General features: G+C 41.6%; 2 protein-coding genes across 4 annotated transcripts in view; one reads left to right on the forward strand and one right to left on the reverse strand.

Moving 5' to 3' along the window:
- Positions 1 to 17,417, forward strand: part of ACSM5 (acyl-CoA synthetase medium chain family member 5) — a 110,705-nt gene that overhangs the window by 41,261 nt on the left and 52,027 nt on the right. The gene's annotated exons all lie outside the window — the stretch shown is intronic.
- Positions 1 to 17,417, reverse strand: part of PDILT (protein disulfide isomerase like, testis expressed) — a 42,932-nt gene that overhangs the window by 1,304 nt on the left and 24,211 nt on the right. Inside the window, exons 4-11 of the mRNA XM_019468752.2 lie at positions 14,967 to 15,100; positions 13,992 to 14,129; positions 10,731 to 10,841; positions 10,524 to 10,649; positions 7,579 to 7,776; positions 4,395 to 4,515; positions 2,021 to 2,199; positions 514 to 603 (exon numbers count right to left, since the gene is read on the reverse strand). Of these exons, the coding sequence (XP_019324297.1) occupies positions 514 to 603; positions 2,021 to 2,199; positions 4,395 to 4,515; positions 7,579 to 7,776; positions 10,524 to 10,649; positions 10,731 to 10,841; positions 13,992 to 14,129; positions 14,967 to 15,100 (1,097 nt within the window). The remainder of the gene's footprint in view (positions 1 to 513; positions 604 to 2,020; positions 2,200 to 4,394; positions 4,516 to 7,578; positions 7,777 to 10,523; positions 10,650 to 10,730; positions 10,842 to 13,991; positions 14,130 to 14,966; positions 15,101 to 17,417) is intronic.

Raw genomic sequence — 17,417 nt, forward strand, 5'->3', positions numbered from 1 at the left:
TGAGTCTGAGCTTCTGAATCTACCTGATGTCCTAGCAGTTATATGGATTAAGTTCCCATTGTTGCCTAAACGAAAGAATCGTGTTTCTGATATTTGCACACGAAAGGGTCCTAACTAATAGAGATGGCACCTTCCTGCAGATGGCCTCACTGAGGCAGGAACAGGATTCAGAGAGAATGGGGATTGTCATCTCATCCATTAGGAAAATAATGCCAGAGAGCTGGATCCTGTCAAGACATCTGGTTACTGACTCAGGAACAGAGGCCAGGGAAGCAACCTTAGGAGGCCTCAGAGCCTTTGTCTTTCCCTTCATTTCTAAAGTCTGCCATTTCTACTTCCTTGTAATAAGTGCCCTTGAAATAAAGTCATCCAAAATGGGTAGTTGTTCACCGAGTCGTCAATGATCTCCAGAGTACAAGATTATGGGACTCTTGGCACACCCTCTCCTAGTCCTTTGAGTTCTTGGTGTTCTATGTGAGACAGAATAATCCAGGTACTGCTGTTTCACCTTACCCCATCCTCATCCTCAATCCTGGTCTTGATTTGAGTTTCCAGGAAGTCAGAAAAGCCCTTCAGGGTATGTTCTCCCTTATACAATACAGCCTAGGAAGAAAATGGAACAAGGTCAGGACAATATCCTCTCCTTGCAAAATATTCAGGGATTGCTATGTAAGATAAGTCAGGGTCAAATTCCTAACAACCTGAGTACAGGGAGTAGGTTCTTTAACCTCTCTGAGCCTCCATTACTATGGCTCTAACATAAGAATAATAAAAACTCTTCCACCATAGGGCTATAATGTAGTGCTTCAGAGCACGGACCTCAGAGCATACTGTCAAGGTTCAAACCCTGTTTAATCTCTGTATGACTCAGTTTTTCTATCTGTAATGTGAAGATAACAATAGTACCTACCACATATGTTGTTATAAGAATTTCTATATGAATTACTATATGAAAAGCACTTAAAACAGTACCTGACTCATAGTGAGTACTACATATAGTTGACATTATTATCATAACAAGAAGAATAAGAATAGTTCTTATTTTACAAAGCATCTGATCCATGATCATTGCTCAGTCAACACTAGTTCCCTTTCCTTTTTTAGTCTTTAAGAAGATTATGAAGCTGTTTACTGCCCACTGGTTGTCTAAACTCCCTTTCATATAACTAAAGACTTAAGATAGCTCCACCCTCTCAACTCAGCCTCATTTTGTACCACTCCTCCACATGCATCTTCTGTACCAGAAGGATGGCATCTCCTTCAGAGTGCTATGGCCACCCTTCTGCCCACATCCTCGTGCATATTATACTTCCTACGTGTAGTTCACATCTCTCTTCTAATCTGATTTAAATACTCAGCATTCTTCAAAATCTCATGTCTCCATGAAATATCTGCCTTCCAGAATCTGTCCCCTTCAATTCCAATTGCATGTAGAGGTGGGCCTACATCATGACTTCTCTCCCACACTCAGTCATACTCTTCTTGGGAGCAGGAATCTTGGCTTGCTTTGTTTTGATGGACACCCTTCTCCAGGTGCCAAAGCAGAGCAGCATGGAGAGTATGTTCCATGACATTGATGATGCTTGCTGATTATAATACTGAAGTGTAAAAGACATTAACTGCTTTTCTATCATGTGATTTTCCTTCTTCTCATAGCACCCCACCCTCAATATTCACGTGGAAATTCCCCCCACCTTATTCCATATAGTCTGGGTAGAGTTCAGTCCCAGTACCAGAGGAAACTGGGCCTGACTAATCAAGACACTCATATCAGCCTGACTACACTGACTGGGTAAGGGAAGAGCAGCTAACCCAAGCTGGACCCAATTACAGCAAGTCTTGGGACTTGTGGGGAAGCTAATGGAAAACACTCTTCAACCTGAACATGAGAGGATAATAGGGGCTTGAGCTGAGGATGAAGCTGTTTGGGTAGAAGGCAGAGCTGGAGATAGGGAGAAACTGGTTCTCTGATAATGACATAATGGCATTTCCAGGTATGTGGTTCCCAAGTGCTCCTCACTTGTTGAGAGTCGGTGGGGAAAAGCCTGAAGAAGGGGTACCGGTCCAAGTACATCAGCTGAATGTCATTTGCCGTAATGTCAATCTTGGCAATGGTGACTGTTGAGTGGTTTTGATACTTTCTGCCCAACTCCTGCAACACTGGGAATAGTTCCTTACACTTTTCTGACCAGGGTGCATCTGAAAGAGAAGGGCCATTGCTCAAGTTCACACTAATAAAACTGAAAGTCAATACTACCCCCATAAACACCATCACCATATTTTACTAATGGTTCTGTTGCTTTGCAGATTTCACTCTTTCTTTTAACACTGTATTACATTATTTTACATTTCAATCACAGCACCTGGTCATTATTAAATAAATTAGAAAAAAACTGATATAGTCCCCTTCCACCCAGACACTAACACTTTAAGCATGCTGGGACATTTTCTTCTATTCTTTGTTTCTCCTTTGGCATAGCTTTCCACTCCAGTTGAAGAGAAAAAAAAAATAAGAAAAATATTTATGCCAGATGATTCCTCATGTTCTACCAGAAATCATGTGTGTGTGTGTGTGTGTGTGAATATGAGAGAGAGAGAGAGAGTGAGAGCACAAGAGTTTTCCAACAGAAGTTAAGCTCACAGTCCAAGGTCACCCAGGTAATTAAGCAGAGAGTGGGATTTGAAGTCAGGCTTCTTTGACTTGTGACTATTATAGTACACTGCCTTTTAGTCCCGTGGTAGAGAATGTACCTAAGAGGTTGAACAGGAAGTTGTAACAAGTACAATGACCCCTGGAAAGGGGACTTCCTTAGGGACAGTTCCTTTAAGCTTTGAGTCTGGCCCAGGCACCTAGCCCTCTGGAGAGAATCATGGACCAGCTCCAGCATGGAAAGAAACTGAACCTTCCCTGCTCTTTGTGGTCGCATTAAAGTTTCTGGCTCTGTGGGAGGGGTGGCTTTCAGGGCCCTGACACTCTACATTTGGATGATCATCCCTCCATTTACAAACCAAGTGCCTCCATGACCATCTGCTCTCCCTGCAGCTCCCCTGGAGCCCAATGGGCCCTGGGTTGGAACAGGAGGGGGCATAATGGTCACAGTCCCAGGGGGCCAATCTGAGAGGCCTGCTTCCAAGAAAATGAGGCTGCTCTTGCCTTTTACCAGAGCCAAATGAGCATTCTCATAACTCCAGTGTCAGGTAAGTATAGAAAAGCCGCCCACCCTCTCACGTAAAGGGAACAGATCATGGTTATTCAACCACACAGACCTTAAACACCTCACCCTGTGGATGAGAGTCCATTTCAGTGAGATTTTTAAAGGTCTGCACATTGCATTCCAGCCCTCAGGAAGTAATGGCACCAGAGCTTGATTTGAATTTTTTGCCTTGCAATGAATTTACTGTGTGACCTGGGGTAAGGTAATTAATCTTCCTGAGACTAAGTTCCCTGATCTGTATCATGGAGAAATCCACTGGACCTTCCTAAGAGGCTTGTTTTGAGGAGGAAAAAAGAGCAGGTGTGTGAACAGCCAACTCATGTCGGGCTCATTGTAAGTTCTCAGTAAATAGTAAATAAGAGAGATGTCTGAAATAACTTCATTATCACCCTTCTCTGTATCTCAGAGTAGGAGTGAAGTCCCCAGTTTGGACTCTCACATGCAAATCAGAAAGAGTAGAGAAAGGGCAATAGTCCTTAGGCAAGCACTGGAAATAATTACAACAACAATAATAGCAGCGATAATAGCTGTTATTTATCAAGTGCTTGCAATATGCCACACACTGCTAAGCTCTCTTCCTACAGGATTTGAGTCTCCAGTTTGGCCACACCAACTCAGGTAGGTTAAATACAGGCCATTTGATAAGTTACTTAAAGTCAGAACTGCTCTTCTGTACAGCAGTTACCAGCCAAGGCACTGAGGTCAGGCTGCCTAGGCTCCAATCCCTATTCTCAGTACTTAGTCACTGCCTGACTTTGGAAAAGTTTCTTCATCCACCTGAGACTCTGTTTAGTCATATGCAAAGTGAGAGCAATAGTAGTAGCTACTTTCAAAAGTGTGTCGTGAGGATTAAATGAGATAAAGTATAGAATGGCTCAGCAGAAGGCCTGGTATACCATAGCATTGAATCAGTGTTATCCATTAGCATTATTATTGTTGTAAAAGCCATAGGCCTGAATTATATGGACAGTATTCCACATGTTCCAAGAATTAGATTTTCAGGAAGAGTTGCACTGTGGGTGATAGCATCTTAATCCAGACTCTTTGGATGTTAGAAAACCATCCTTCACATAGTGTTTTGCTAGATTTTTGAGTTTTGGGGGCCCAAGAATTCAGGAGCAACTCTTGAAAAGTAATGTCTGGGCCACTGCTTTCTATGGCCTCTGCAGAGATACTTACAGAACATCACAAATACATCCCTTTCCTTGTCAAAGACCACCACATTGAAGTTCTTCCCAACGAGTTGCTTAACTGGCCTCTGGTCCCAATATTTTGGAATCTCTTCACTGGATTGATGTTTCTAGGAAGCAAATTTGAGAGATCTGACAGTCGCCAGAAAGGGGTTGGCAGTTGGGGCTCCCTGCCCCAATGGGAAACAATGGGAAGTTTTCTCTTGTTCTTAACAAGAGCCTTGGGAAAGAGTTTGAAATGCTCATGTTCAGCCTGGATTGTTCAGGGCCAGTTGAGATCAGAGGGCTAAGGAAGAGGTAGGGCTTCAAGCTGAAATGAATTCTAGCCTTCCAAATATGTAATTTGTGAGGTTCTCAGATGAGAGTTAGGTTCATGTCTTTAACATCTTAACTAGTTTGTCCTGACCTCCCCCCTAAAGTTTATCTGTTCCCAATTACTTCCTGAATCAAAACCAAGATTATTTACATGACCTGTTAAACCTTTATCACCCTTTGGCTCCCATTAGCCTCACCAAGCTCATTACCATTCTTTCTTTGCTTTCTTCAACCATACTGGTCTTCTGTTTAACCAAAGGGCTAGCTAGCTTTCTTCCACCTCAGGCCTTTGTTGTTGCCATTCCTGTGTCTGGAGGGCCTTCCCCACTCCCCATTCTTGCTCTTCTTTCTTTATCCAGTTAACTCAGATTTACCCTTCAGAATGATCTCTAGGGAGGGCTTCCCTCACTCTCCCCAAACTAGGTCAGATCCTGCTACCATAAGTTTTCATAACATTTGATATTTTTCCTTGTATCACTTATTCAAGTTTATCATTTATATCTTATTTTTCTCATTATTTTCTTTTCTGGTTATTTGATTCATGTGTCTCTACTACACTAGACAGAATGTCACAAGGTATTTTTCTGTCTTCATCACTGAGTACGCACAGCCTGATACATCATAGGACCTCAGTAAATATTCTGTGAGAGAATGCATGAAAGAATGAACCTAGCTCTGCTTCTTTTTGAAGGAAGTGGTATAAATCTCACAACATGTATTTTTCTCTACAACCATTGCTTCCTGCAGTTTCTTGAATCCACACCCTTCTCTCCATCTGCACTGCTGCTCCCCAACCAAGGTAGCCTTCATCTCTCACCTAGATCACTGCAATAGCCCCACAGAGTTCTTTCTGCATCTCCTAATCTTCTTCACACTTTTATTCTACCAGTGGGGTTTTATTTTCACCATGCAAATTTTCCTTTCTATTGCTCTCAGGACACCAAGTCCTTAATATGCATAGCTGTCTGGCCTTTACCCAGTTTGCCAGCTCCTACAATACTTCCCTCGTCCCGACCCCAGCCTCTGGAAGGGACTTGAAGATTCTTTCTGAGGAAGCATAAAGAGGGTGGGGGCTGGACATGGGAGGTGGGAAATGGTGAAAAAGATGGAAATTAGAAATGGGCCAGACCAGGCATGTGACATCTCATACTTCATGTGAAGCATGCTCATCTCTATTGCAAGAGTTTGGTGGATGTATTGGCCCTTGACAAGGAGACAGACATCTCCTGAGGTTCAACTGGAGGGAAGAGAGAGAGAATGGGTAGTGCTGCAGGTAGGTTTGTAGATATGTTGACAGAAAATGAGGGGCCCTTGTCTTAATGATACATGGTCTCGTGCTCAGCTGAAACTGGAAGAAGGAAGGGGATATGAGGACAAAGAGACTCAGAGATGAAGAGAATGAACACACTAAGAGAAATTTCTATAGATATGTCAAGACATTTCAAAGAGCCCATGGGAGGTTTGTGATTCAGTGAAACCAGCCTGCCTCAGGGTGGTGTTCTTTTTCTCTAGCATTGGCCTGGAAGCAGTAGGGACATGAAGTGGGTTCAACCAGGGTTGTGATTTGCCTTGTAAATTCTACAGGGTATAAAGAAGTTGAAGATAGATAAAGAAATAAAGGGATAAAGGAATTAAGGGAATCATCACCAGAGCAATGAACTATGGAATCCAAGTTCATGAAGGCAGTAGAGAGATTGTGACATGGGATCAGGAGACTGGAAGCCATGAGAAGGGTAAGGATTTACAACAGTATGGATACTAGAAAAAGGAACTAAAGGGATGGGAAGCTTGAAATCAGGTTTTCAGAGGGGCTGCCATCTCTAAAGTGTGGCCACAAGAGCAGGTGGCTAGAATGGCAAACAATAATTAGAGAAGAGAGAGACCAGGGTTTTGCATACTGACATTTCTGGAGGTGATTGCAGAGAAGGGATGGAAAGCAAGTCTGCAATGAGCTTAAGTCCTCAGAGAGTGAAAGGGACATGATCAGAGGACAGCAATGGAAGGTAGGAGCAGGTGATCTAAAAGTCCAAATGCATGAGGTCTGGCATTTTGAAGGTAGGAGGAAATGTCATGGAGGACACCAGCCTCACTACTTGGCCTGTGATGATGATGTGCATAGGAGAAAAAAAAAAACAGCTTTCACTTGAGAAGGAGTGTCTGTGTGGGAATGGACAGAAGGTAATGGGAACCCTCAGAGGGAAAGGGACCAAATATTCTGGTTTGCCTGGAAAGTTCCAATTTATTCTGTTTCAGAATATTTTAAAGATTGCATGCCCCCAACCCCCATTATTCTCAAAAGTGTTTCCATTTGGTAAATAAAAAATATGGTCACCTAATGCAGCAGGGTGGCTGAAGGACTTCACAAGTGCTACATAAACAGCAGGAGATGTTGTGTTATGTATGATCCTTCTGCACCTTCTCCTTCCTTTTATAGCAAAACAGGCTCATTTTTAACCTCCCAGACAAGAGGTCCCTAAAACCTTTAGGGCTAAATCCTGATGGTTTAATACATCCCCACCCCCCTTTCCCCCAAAATCCATCTATCCTTAAATCTTTCACAGGAGAGTCCAAAAGGAGGAAAAGTGTCTCCTTTCATAGGATGTTGGCCCTGGGAACTCCTGCATTTCAGTTGAGAGTATATGCAAAGGAAATGCCTTTCAGAATAAAGAATTAATGGTGGAATCATAGTGTCAGGACAAGTCAAAAGTTGAAAAGATTGGAGGTGGAGAGATAAGGGTATTTCCCCATTTTGAACCATGAGATTGACCTTTATTCTGCCTCCCTGTTCAGATGACCAAAGCCATCAAAATTATGAAATTTTGAGGTTCAGGGTAAAGTTTGTCCAACAACAAACTTACCTTGGCACTTCTATTCAGAAAGCTGCGGCCAAATTTCTTGAGATTTTCGTAGGTTATCTCCTCAGAAGGCATTTTGTACCTCGCATCAGAGCTTAAGTTTAGGATTTGGACACATGGGATATTAACCTCTGTAATCCTGAAGTATTTGAATATATGTCCATTTCTGGGTTCATCTGCATCCACAATGATGAAAAGGATCTGCCAAATCAAATAAAACCTGTGTCCCTCTAGGATTGGAGGCCATGAGAAGGTTAAAGATTAAAACTGGCTAAGGAATCCCTTACTGAGGGAAAGAAACTCCAGAAGCCATGGGAGATCACTAACGGAATGCAAATAGCAGGGTCTATGGAGTGCCTCTGAAAGATAGAACAGGGCCCCTTTCCATCAGGCAGGGCAGCCCTGTGCCCCAGGGCACAGGCCGATGTTGTCTGTCTGCCTGGTTTCACCATCCTTGTGCAGGGTACCATCCACACAACCACAGGAAGTCAGGAGGTCCTGGACTTTCATCCAGGTCCTTGGGCAAAACCATAACTGACCCTCTCTGTGCTTCTATTTCCTTCCTTATCTGTAGAGATTATAAGAGTACCCACCTTATAGGGTTGTTGAGAGAATTAAACAGGACAATGGCTTAGTTCAATAACTGGGAGGTAGAAAATGCTCATATGTCAGCTTTTTTTGTTCTAAATTATTCTTCTGTCAAGGGAATTCATGACTTCATTTACTCATCATTGAACAAATATTAGTGGAGTGCCTACTAGGCATTTTGCTACCTGTTGGGGACATAAGATCTGCCCTCATGGAGTTTATGTTCTAGTGGAAAAAACAGACAACAAAGGAGTGAATAAATTAATAAATTCATATAGCAATGAGTGCCAATTAGACAGTAAAAAGGGCACTGTGATAGAGCATGACCACATAGGTGAAGTCAGGTCAGAGCTCAGTGTTAGGTAGGAAGGTCAGGAGGAGTATCTGAGGAGGTGACATCTTAGCAGGGACATGGGTAATGAGTTAACAAGTCAGGACAACACTGAACCAGGCAGTGGAAATTGTTAATGCAAAAGCCTGGGGTCAGGGAACATAAAGTGTTCTTGAATAGAAAGGAAAGGCCAGTGTGGCTTCAGCATCATGAAGGACAGAGTCACGGGGGACAAGGTTAGAGACATGTCAGAGATGAGATCAGAGCTCTAATAACGAGGTTGAGTTTTAGCTGAATAAGATAGAGGGCCACTGAAGAATAATAAGCCAGAGAGTGCTACAATAATTTGTGAAAAATTACTCTTGTTGCAGAGAAGCAGTAAGATTAGAAATGGGGAGGCCACTTAGAGGCCACAGCAAACACTGATACCCTCAGGTCATTCATCTATCAAAATATTAAGGGCCCTGTTATGTGCCTGACATTCTTCCGGGTGCTGGGGAGACTGTGAAAACAGAGCAACGTATTAGAAACATCCTTGTATACTTTCAACAAATATTGGCTAGATGTGAACAGGATAAGATATGGGGGTATGACCTGTCTGAATAGTATTCATCCATTGTCTTTGGCTCTAAAATGGATCACAATCAATAAATGGCATTCAGGAACCTAGATAGTTGGGGTAAAGGGCATTTAGAACCTTATCTCAGGGGCACCTGGGTGACTCAGTCAACTGGTTAAGCATCTAATTCTTGATTTCGGCTCAGGTTATGAACTCACAGTGAGATGGAACCCCAGGTGGGTCTCTGAGCTGACAGCATAGAGCCTGCTTGGGATTTTCTCTCTCCCTCTCTCTCTCTCCCCCTCCCCTGCTCATGCACTCTACCTGTCTGTCTTTCTCAAAAATAAATAAACATTAAAAAAGAAAAAAGAACCCTGTCTAACAATATATGCCAAAATAAACTCCACCCAGATTAAAGAGCTAAATTTAAAAAAATAATCTGGAAGAAATATGGCTAAGTACTGACTATCATAACATAAGAGAAATAGAGGGAAGCAATCAGATTGTGATCAACTGAATTACATCAAAAATCTATATTTTAAAATTGAATAAACCAGGAAAAATATTAACCAGAGATATTTCTGTAATTGGAACAAACTTCCTGGAGAATATGGTGGGATGTAGCACAAACATTAAATATGTTCATGCCCTAGTGGCTTTACTTGTATTTATTTTGGGGTTTAAGCTTTTTAATTGTTTCACTTGAATTTTAGAGTAATTTTCTTGAAAAGGAAAAAAAGCCTGCCATTACCATACTTCTTATAAAAAAATAAAGAGAAAAAAAGAAACTAATTGCCTCCATAGTCCAGGTGGTGGTAACTACATAAATACAGGTATAGGTCTTAAGAAAAACAGATTTGTTTCTAATGATGATGATAGCAATGATGATAGCAGTGTTCACTGTACATTGCTCATTGCTCTACATATGATGCTTCTAATTCTTACACACAGTTCTCCATTTTACATGAGGTGATTGAAACTGAGAGGCTTAGAAACTCAGTGAAAAAAATCCCTTGTAAGAGGAAGAAAAGTTGTGTAAAGTTTAAACCTTTCTGCTTCACACCTTCAGGCTGTTCCTATTCCCTGAGCTCAGGCAGGGGTGGTCTCTCCTCCTCCTCACCTGCAGGCCAAAAACCACCCACAGTGCAACCACTCACCCTTGCTGGAGCGTCCATCAAAAAGCAGCCAAACCTCATATTCCCATGGTAGACTTCTCAAAAAGATGAGGGAAGAAGAAGCATAGGTATAGCAAGAAAGGAAGAGACACTGGACAGGAAGAAGGGAGGAGGCTGGTTTAAAATTAAGTAGTAAATAATATGTAGTATCAATATGCAAATAAGGAAGCTGGTATGGAAATGAATATGCAAGTTCTCCCTGGCTTAATTTATAACCAGCCTGGCAGGCAAATAGCATTAGGGTCTACAGGTTCTGGATCCCCATTCAACAAGGGCAATACCACTTTCCACAAACCTTGTTTGTAAATTCCTTTGATGCCAACTTGTAATGCTGCATTATCATACCAAATGACTCGGATCTTTTAGAGGCGAAGAGCAGCATGTGATTCAGGATGTGCAATTCATAAATCAGATCCTTACTCTGAAATTACCAGGGAAATAGGTCATCCAGGCACAAGCTGCCCCAGCTGCCCTTCTCCCAGGGACCTTTTGGCTCACTGACCTCGGTGTTGTATTCAATAACAAAATCTGTAAGGTGCTGCTTTATGACTTGATTGAGGACCTGTTTGTTGGTACTGTCATTAATAAGCTCCTCACGGTTCACAATTTTTCCCTTGGACAAAAGGAGAAAAACATTAGAGGGCAGTAGCTTCCATAATATAGACACTTAATAAATATAAATAGCAAAATTTTCCCCTTGGACAAAAGGAGAATACCATCATGACAAGTGTAATCCATAATCTTTACTTCATAAATAGGAATGGCCAGCCTGTGGGTGAAACATGGGTCTGTGGCAGCCGTGAAAATCTCCAATCTACAAAGCAGGGGGTGTAACCAGCTGCTGTGCTTTGAAATCCATCCACATAGTTGTACTGATGCTGAGCAGTATCTTACACACTGCTCCTAACCGACGCACTGTTTCAGGGATACTAAGGCAAGCTCATTTCTGGGAGATGCAGGACTTCTCTGGTAGGCAACTTTGGCCAACTTTCTTAGAACTGCAATCAAGGACCTTCTTTATTTCCAAAGGGTCAGACCTACATCCTGGCCTGATGAGTTCTCCCTGCCCCTCACCCCACATCAGCTCCCTTTGTTCCCTTTCATAGGCATTTTCCCCAATCTTTTGCATATCTAATCCTGTTTGATGACTGCTTCTCAGAAGGACTGCAATTAACATAGAGAAGGAAATAATTCCCTGTAGCCCACGATCAAAGTCTGCAGGGGAAGGAGAACAAAGAGATGGCTCTCTTCATTGGTTTCTTTCTACTCCATCTCCTTCTCTTTGCATCCACCAATCCTACGCTCTAGTCCAAATCCCTTCCCTGGACTCCTGCAAAAGCCTTCTAATGGTCTTCCAATTTCTCCCCTTGTTTCCCTCCAACCCATTCCCTACCTTCAGCCAGAGTGATGCGGTTAAAAAGCACTTATGTCATTCTCTTGCTCAAATACTGCACAGCCCCTGTTGTCCTTTGGACAGAACCAAAACCCTATTCTGGTCGTAGTAATAGTCTGATAATACTAATCAGACTTATCAAGAGATCATATTGTACCGGTCACACGGTTCTAAATATGCCATATTCAAGAACTGTTTTAATCCTCATAACATCTCACTGAGCTGTGAATCATTATTTCTTCCATTGTACAGTTGAGGAAATCAAGGTACAGAAAAATGAAGTGACTTGCCCAGGGTGCTAAGCTAGTGAGAGGTAGAGCCAAGATTCCACCCCAGGCTGTCTGACTCTAGAACTCGTGCTCTTAACCATAAAAATAGACCAACTTTGTCCTAACTGAATTTTTCAAATTTGCTCTTTGGCTTTTGATATTGTGATGAGGTTTGTTCTGTGGAACTGTCAATAATTTTTTTATGTGGTCCAAGTTTATCAGTATTTCTTTTCATAGATTTTGGGGTTTCTGTCAATGCTTCATAAAAGGGCTTTCCCACTACAAGTTTAGAAACAAAATCCTCCATGACATCTTCTAGTGTTTCTATGGTTTCATCGTTATATTTTTAAATCAATAAGAAATCAATCTGGAATTTAATTTGGTGGAAGGAGAATATATAGATTTAGCTTTATTTTTTTTTTTCTAAATGGCTACCCAATTCTCTCAACACTAATCATTGAATAACATATTTTCCCTACTGATCTAAAATATCACCTTTATTATATACTAGATTTCCATATGTATTTGGATCTATTTTTAGACTCTATGTTATCCCATTCAGATACATAAATCAGGTTATTTTATTCTCTGACTGAACACTTTTTAATGACTTCCAAGAGCCCAAGTAAAAATGTAGTGACTCACAGTCTTAAGCAGATCTGGGTATCACTTCATCCACCTCCTATGTGGCCTTGGGCAAGTAAACTAACCACTCTGAGCCTTATCTATAAATAACATGATTACTGTAAGGATTTGGCTTTGTGTGGGGAGGGAGTAAGGCATGTTTCAGGAACCAGACTACAGTGTTTAGAGTAACACTGTTCAATAGAACGTTCTGTGATGATGGAAATGCTCTGTATATCTATGCTGTCCAATACAGTAGCCACTATCCACATGTAGCTAGTTTGGAGAACTAGAATGTTAATTTAACTAATTTTAATGTAAACAGTCATATGTGACAAGTAGCTGCCTATTGGGCAGCTCAGATCTAGATCCTAGAGAGGAAGAAGGGGAAGATGTGTAATAGAGGCTAGGCTGTGAAAGGCCATGTAGGTCTTATTGGAGACTTGAGTCTTTATCCCAAGAATAATAAGAAGCCATTAAAAGGCTTTCCAGTGGGAAGGAGGCAGGTGGCCATCAGTGGGAGTTTTGGAAAGATGGTTCTTTACAGTACAAGAGAGATTGTGGTAGACCAGTTGGGTAGATGTTGTATTAGGGTATAGGAGATCATGGTCACTTGACTTAGGATAGTAGTAATATAGCTAAATAGATAGATTCAAGGGATATTTTAGACTTAAAATAAATAGGATTGGAGTGTTGGACTGGTTGTGAAGGGTGGAGGAGAGGGAGGTTTTAGAATAATGCCTGGGTATTCTGACTTTGCTCATATGGGAGAAATGGTGACACCATTCATTGAGAGGGGAGAAAACACTGTAAGAGGATTTGGAGGGGAGATTGTGTTAGGCTTGGTCATATTGAGACAGTTGGTGATGGATATGAAAGTCTGGAGATAGAGAAGTCTGGGTGGAGATGGAGATTTGTAAGTCATGATTGTATGAACAATATTTGCTGTTGGAGGGTGGGTGGGAGAGGATGGACCAGAAGAAAACACAAGGTAGAGGACTGAGCCTTAATGAATGGCATTTACTGATCAAGAAGAGGAGGAGGAGCTTAAAATAGAAAATGTCTAGGGGCGCCTGGGTGGCTCAGTCGGTTAGGCGGCCGACTTCGGCTCAGGTCATGATCTTGCGGTCCGTGAGTTCTAGCCCTGCGACGGGCCCTGTGCTGACAGCTCAGAGCCTGGAGCCTGCTTCATATTCTGTGTCTCCCTTTTTCTGACCCTCCCCTGTTCATGCTGTGTCTCTTCCTGTCTCAAAAATAAATAAACGTTAAAAAAAAAATTAAAACAAAAATAAATAAAATGTCTAGAAAGGCCAGAGAAACTCCAGGAAACTGTGTGATCTCACAGCAGCTGCCTAGTCCAATGCCACTTAGTTCACAAGTGGCAGAACTAGAGTTTGTGCCCAAAGCCTATAGATACATGCATTGTACACTATTTTGAACTGGAGACACTTCACTAGCAATAGAATCAAAATCTTACCTTTTTGAACACCAGAAGACTGTCAAGGGTGACGTGGAAACGCCCAATGGCATTGCTAATTGATATCACTCCAAACGTTAGCTCTGGGAAGTCTTTGATCACATCATAGAACAACTCTGCTACTTCTTCCTCTAAATCCTGTTTGGGGAAGGATGTTGGGTAAGGCTTTGGTAGAAAGCAAAATACCTGGCTTATTTAAGGTCAAGGTGGAAATGGTGACCAATTTGTCTCCTCACCTTTCCAAGTTCTGGGGTTTTCCTGGGTCCCCTAAATCCCTTTTCATGGATGTTTCATACTCAGAATACTTATATGGCTATGACTAAGCCCAAAATAGACAACTCCACAGAGATTAATGAAGAGAATTGATAAACTTGATTTTTTCCAATTATTTATAATAAGGTTGTTCTAAACACACAGGTTTAGACTTAAACATTTATTCCTTAATCGCTTTCAGAAGAGGCGACTGATCTGGCCACATGGATCACCAAATATGAGAAACTTGGGGCTGAAAAGTGAAATGAGACAGAAAGAGGCACATACTCTTCCTATGTAAAAATATAATGCCAAAGTTCTGACTTCTACTGGGGGAAGGAAAGAATCATCAGAGTTACAGGACATGAGTAGAGACATATAAGAAACTCATTTTGCACAAGGAAAAACAATTTGCAAATTATTTATTATTCAGTGATGTTCTAAATGGGCCTCCAAAAGATCAGTTATACTATCAAAACCAATTTAATAAATGTCAGTCTCCTCTCGTCTCTCTGCATTCCTGTCCACCTTTCTGGTTAGCATCTCCTACCACTTCACCTTCCATTCTTTCCTTCTTCATTTTAACCCTGGAAAAACAGCTTGTTGGAAAAGGAAGAATGGGCATGGGATTAACCCAAGTGGAAGACCTCTCCTCACCCCCCCTTCCCAGACACAGGATCCTTACCAGTTGAAAAGTCACCTCCCACCTCTTGACCCCAGTACCTGGAAGAAGCCAATGATGACCAAGGGCCTGGATTTCACAAAATCTAACACCTGCTGGGTGTTATTGAACAAAAATGCTTTTTGGCTAATTTGTCTTCTCAACCAAACGACCAAGGCAGTAGATTCAACCACTCCTGGAAACAGAGACAGTTAAGTGGATCTCATAGCAGTTTCCTCTTAAACTGGAGCAAGACTTGTTTTTTCCAAGTTTAATGAGCAGAAGCATCTCAGTCTTGGACTCCCACACATTAAAGGCCAAGGTCAGTCCTTCTACTCCTTCCCACCCCAGTACCAAGGCATGAACATTAACAGCAGCAGCTAAACTTCATTGAGCACTTACCAAGAACAAGGCACTCTGCTGAGCAATTTGCATATATTATATCCCCAAAACAACACTACCATATGGGATAGATACTCTTACCCTCCCCATTTTGCAGAAGAGAAAACTGAGGTTTGACTTTCCAATGGCCATTCTACTAGTGCACCTGGGAATCAAACCCAAGAGGAAGCATGCCTTCTCTTCTTTTCTTACCTACCTTCCAAAGTGACAGGAAGATAGATTTATTTAAAAAAAAATAAATGAATGAAATGTAAATAAAAATAGCAGCTAGCTTTGTGACTTTGGGAAAATTCCATTATTGCCTATGCCTCCAACTTCTCATTGAGATCTTCTCATGAAGGTCATAGGTCATGACTTCCATTTCTCAGCTATCATATGGGAGGTGCTAAGCACAGCAAAATCTTAGCTTCTAAAATTGGGACACATATACCATGTCTGGGGAGACTTAATAGTGTGCCAAAATGTGCATGAAGCTATAGACATATGTTTGCTAGAATCATCAATTCCACATGATGGTAGATACCATAAAATACTATTTTCTATCAAAGATTACTATAGAATAAAATGAAGCATTTAAATTGAGTTTATGAGATAAAGCAGTGTTTGTTTTAAGTAGCTTTGGACTACATCTATAGGCCCATATTCCTTCACTCAGCATTCATTCCTTCACTCATTCGTTCATTTGACAGATATGTGCTGAGTACCTATTATGTTATTGAGTGCTGTGCTTGGTCCTGGGGATATAATGGTGAGCAGAAACAAACACAATCACACTGTTTTGCAGCTCTCATTCTGTTGACTAGGACAATTGTCAAATAATTACACAAACAAGCATATAATCACACTCAAAGTAGGTATTCAAAAGCAAAGTTCTATGAGCCTGTAGCAAAGATACATGACCTAGACTGTGTATTCAAGGAAGGTTTCCTGGAGGAAATCACTTATGAGCTGAAAACTGAAGGATGCAAATGAGTCAATAAGAAGGCAACAATAAGAAGGAAATTGGATAAGGAAGGAGAGGGAAAGGCTTCCAGGCAGAGCAAGCAGTCTGTGCAGGACAAATTGCTGCATGCAGCTTGATGAATGCATGTCAGGTGGTAAATCGACTGGAAAGGACTCTATTTTCAGCATCTTTGCTTACATATAAATATATATGTTTATATAAATATAAACAATATAAGTTTAAAAAACTTACAGTGGAGTATATTTGCATACAGAAAGGTGTACAAATTATAATGTATAGTCTTAGGAATTTTTGCAGAATGAACACACCTGCGTACTACCCAGATCAAGAGATAGATCATTGCCAGGCTCTCACAAGTCCCCACTGGGCCCTCTCCTAGCCCCTGACACACCCCTACCTAAGGGTAACCACCATTCTAACTTCCAACAGCATGCATTAGTCTGCCTGCTCTTGAACTTCGTATAAATGGAATCACAGTGTGTGTTTTGGGGTCTGGCTTTGTTACATTTGTGAGATTCATGGGCTGTTGCACGGGCTGTGTAGCATTGTGTTTTGTGAATATTCTATAATTTATCCATCCTCTGTTGGTAAGCATTTGGGTTGTTTCCAAATTTGGGGCTGTTAATTAATTTTCATGCATGTCTCTGGGGGCACGTTGTATGCACTTCTGTTGGGTACATGCCCAGGAGTAGAATTTCTGGTCATAGGGCATGCTGCGTTCAGCTTTAGTAGATACCAATTAGGCCATTTTAAAAGCCACAATGAGTCAGGCCTGTAGAAGTTCATAGAACGACGGACGATGTGCTGGCCTCAAGGGACAGAGAGAGAGGGGGGAGGCTTCATGCCAGCCTCAGACCACGGCACTCCACCCTGTGGCAGTCCCCCTCTCCTCCTGGATTCAGCCCCAAGGCTGAGTTTCTATTTTCACATTCATGTAGACTATTCTATGTTCTAAGCCATCTTTCAGAAAGAAGCAGGCACAAATTATGGAAATACTTTCTCTTACAGGCATTTGTCTGAAAAAAAAAATGTTGTAAGTGCTCTGAAAGGAACTGGTTTCAAAGTCCCGAAAATACCAAAAAAGGTGAACAAAAAGCCCTCCGAGTCCATTTGAATTTCAGGTCATCAGAACCATAGTGCTGATCTC

This window comes from Panthera pardus, unplaced genomic scaffold (assembly GCF_024362965.1).
Source record: "Panthera pardus isolate Hobbes unplaced genomic scaffold, ASM2436296v1 HiC_scaffold_5, whole genome shotgun sequence".
NCBI lineage: Eukaryota > Metazoa > Chordata > Mammalia > Carnivora > Felidae > Panthera > Panthera pardus.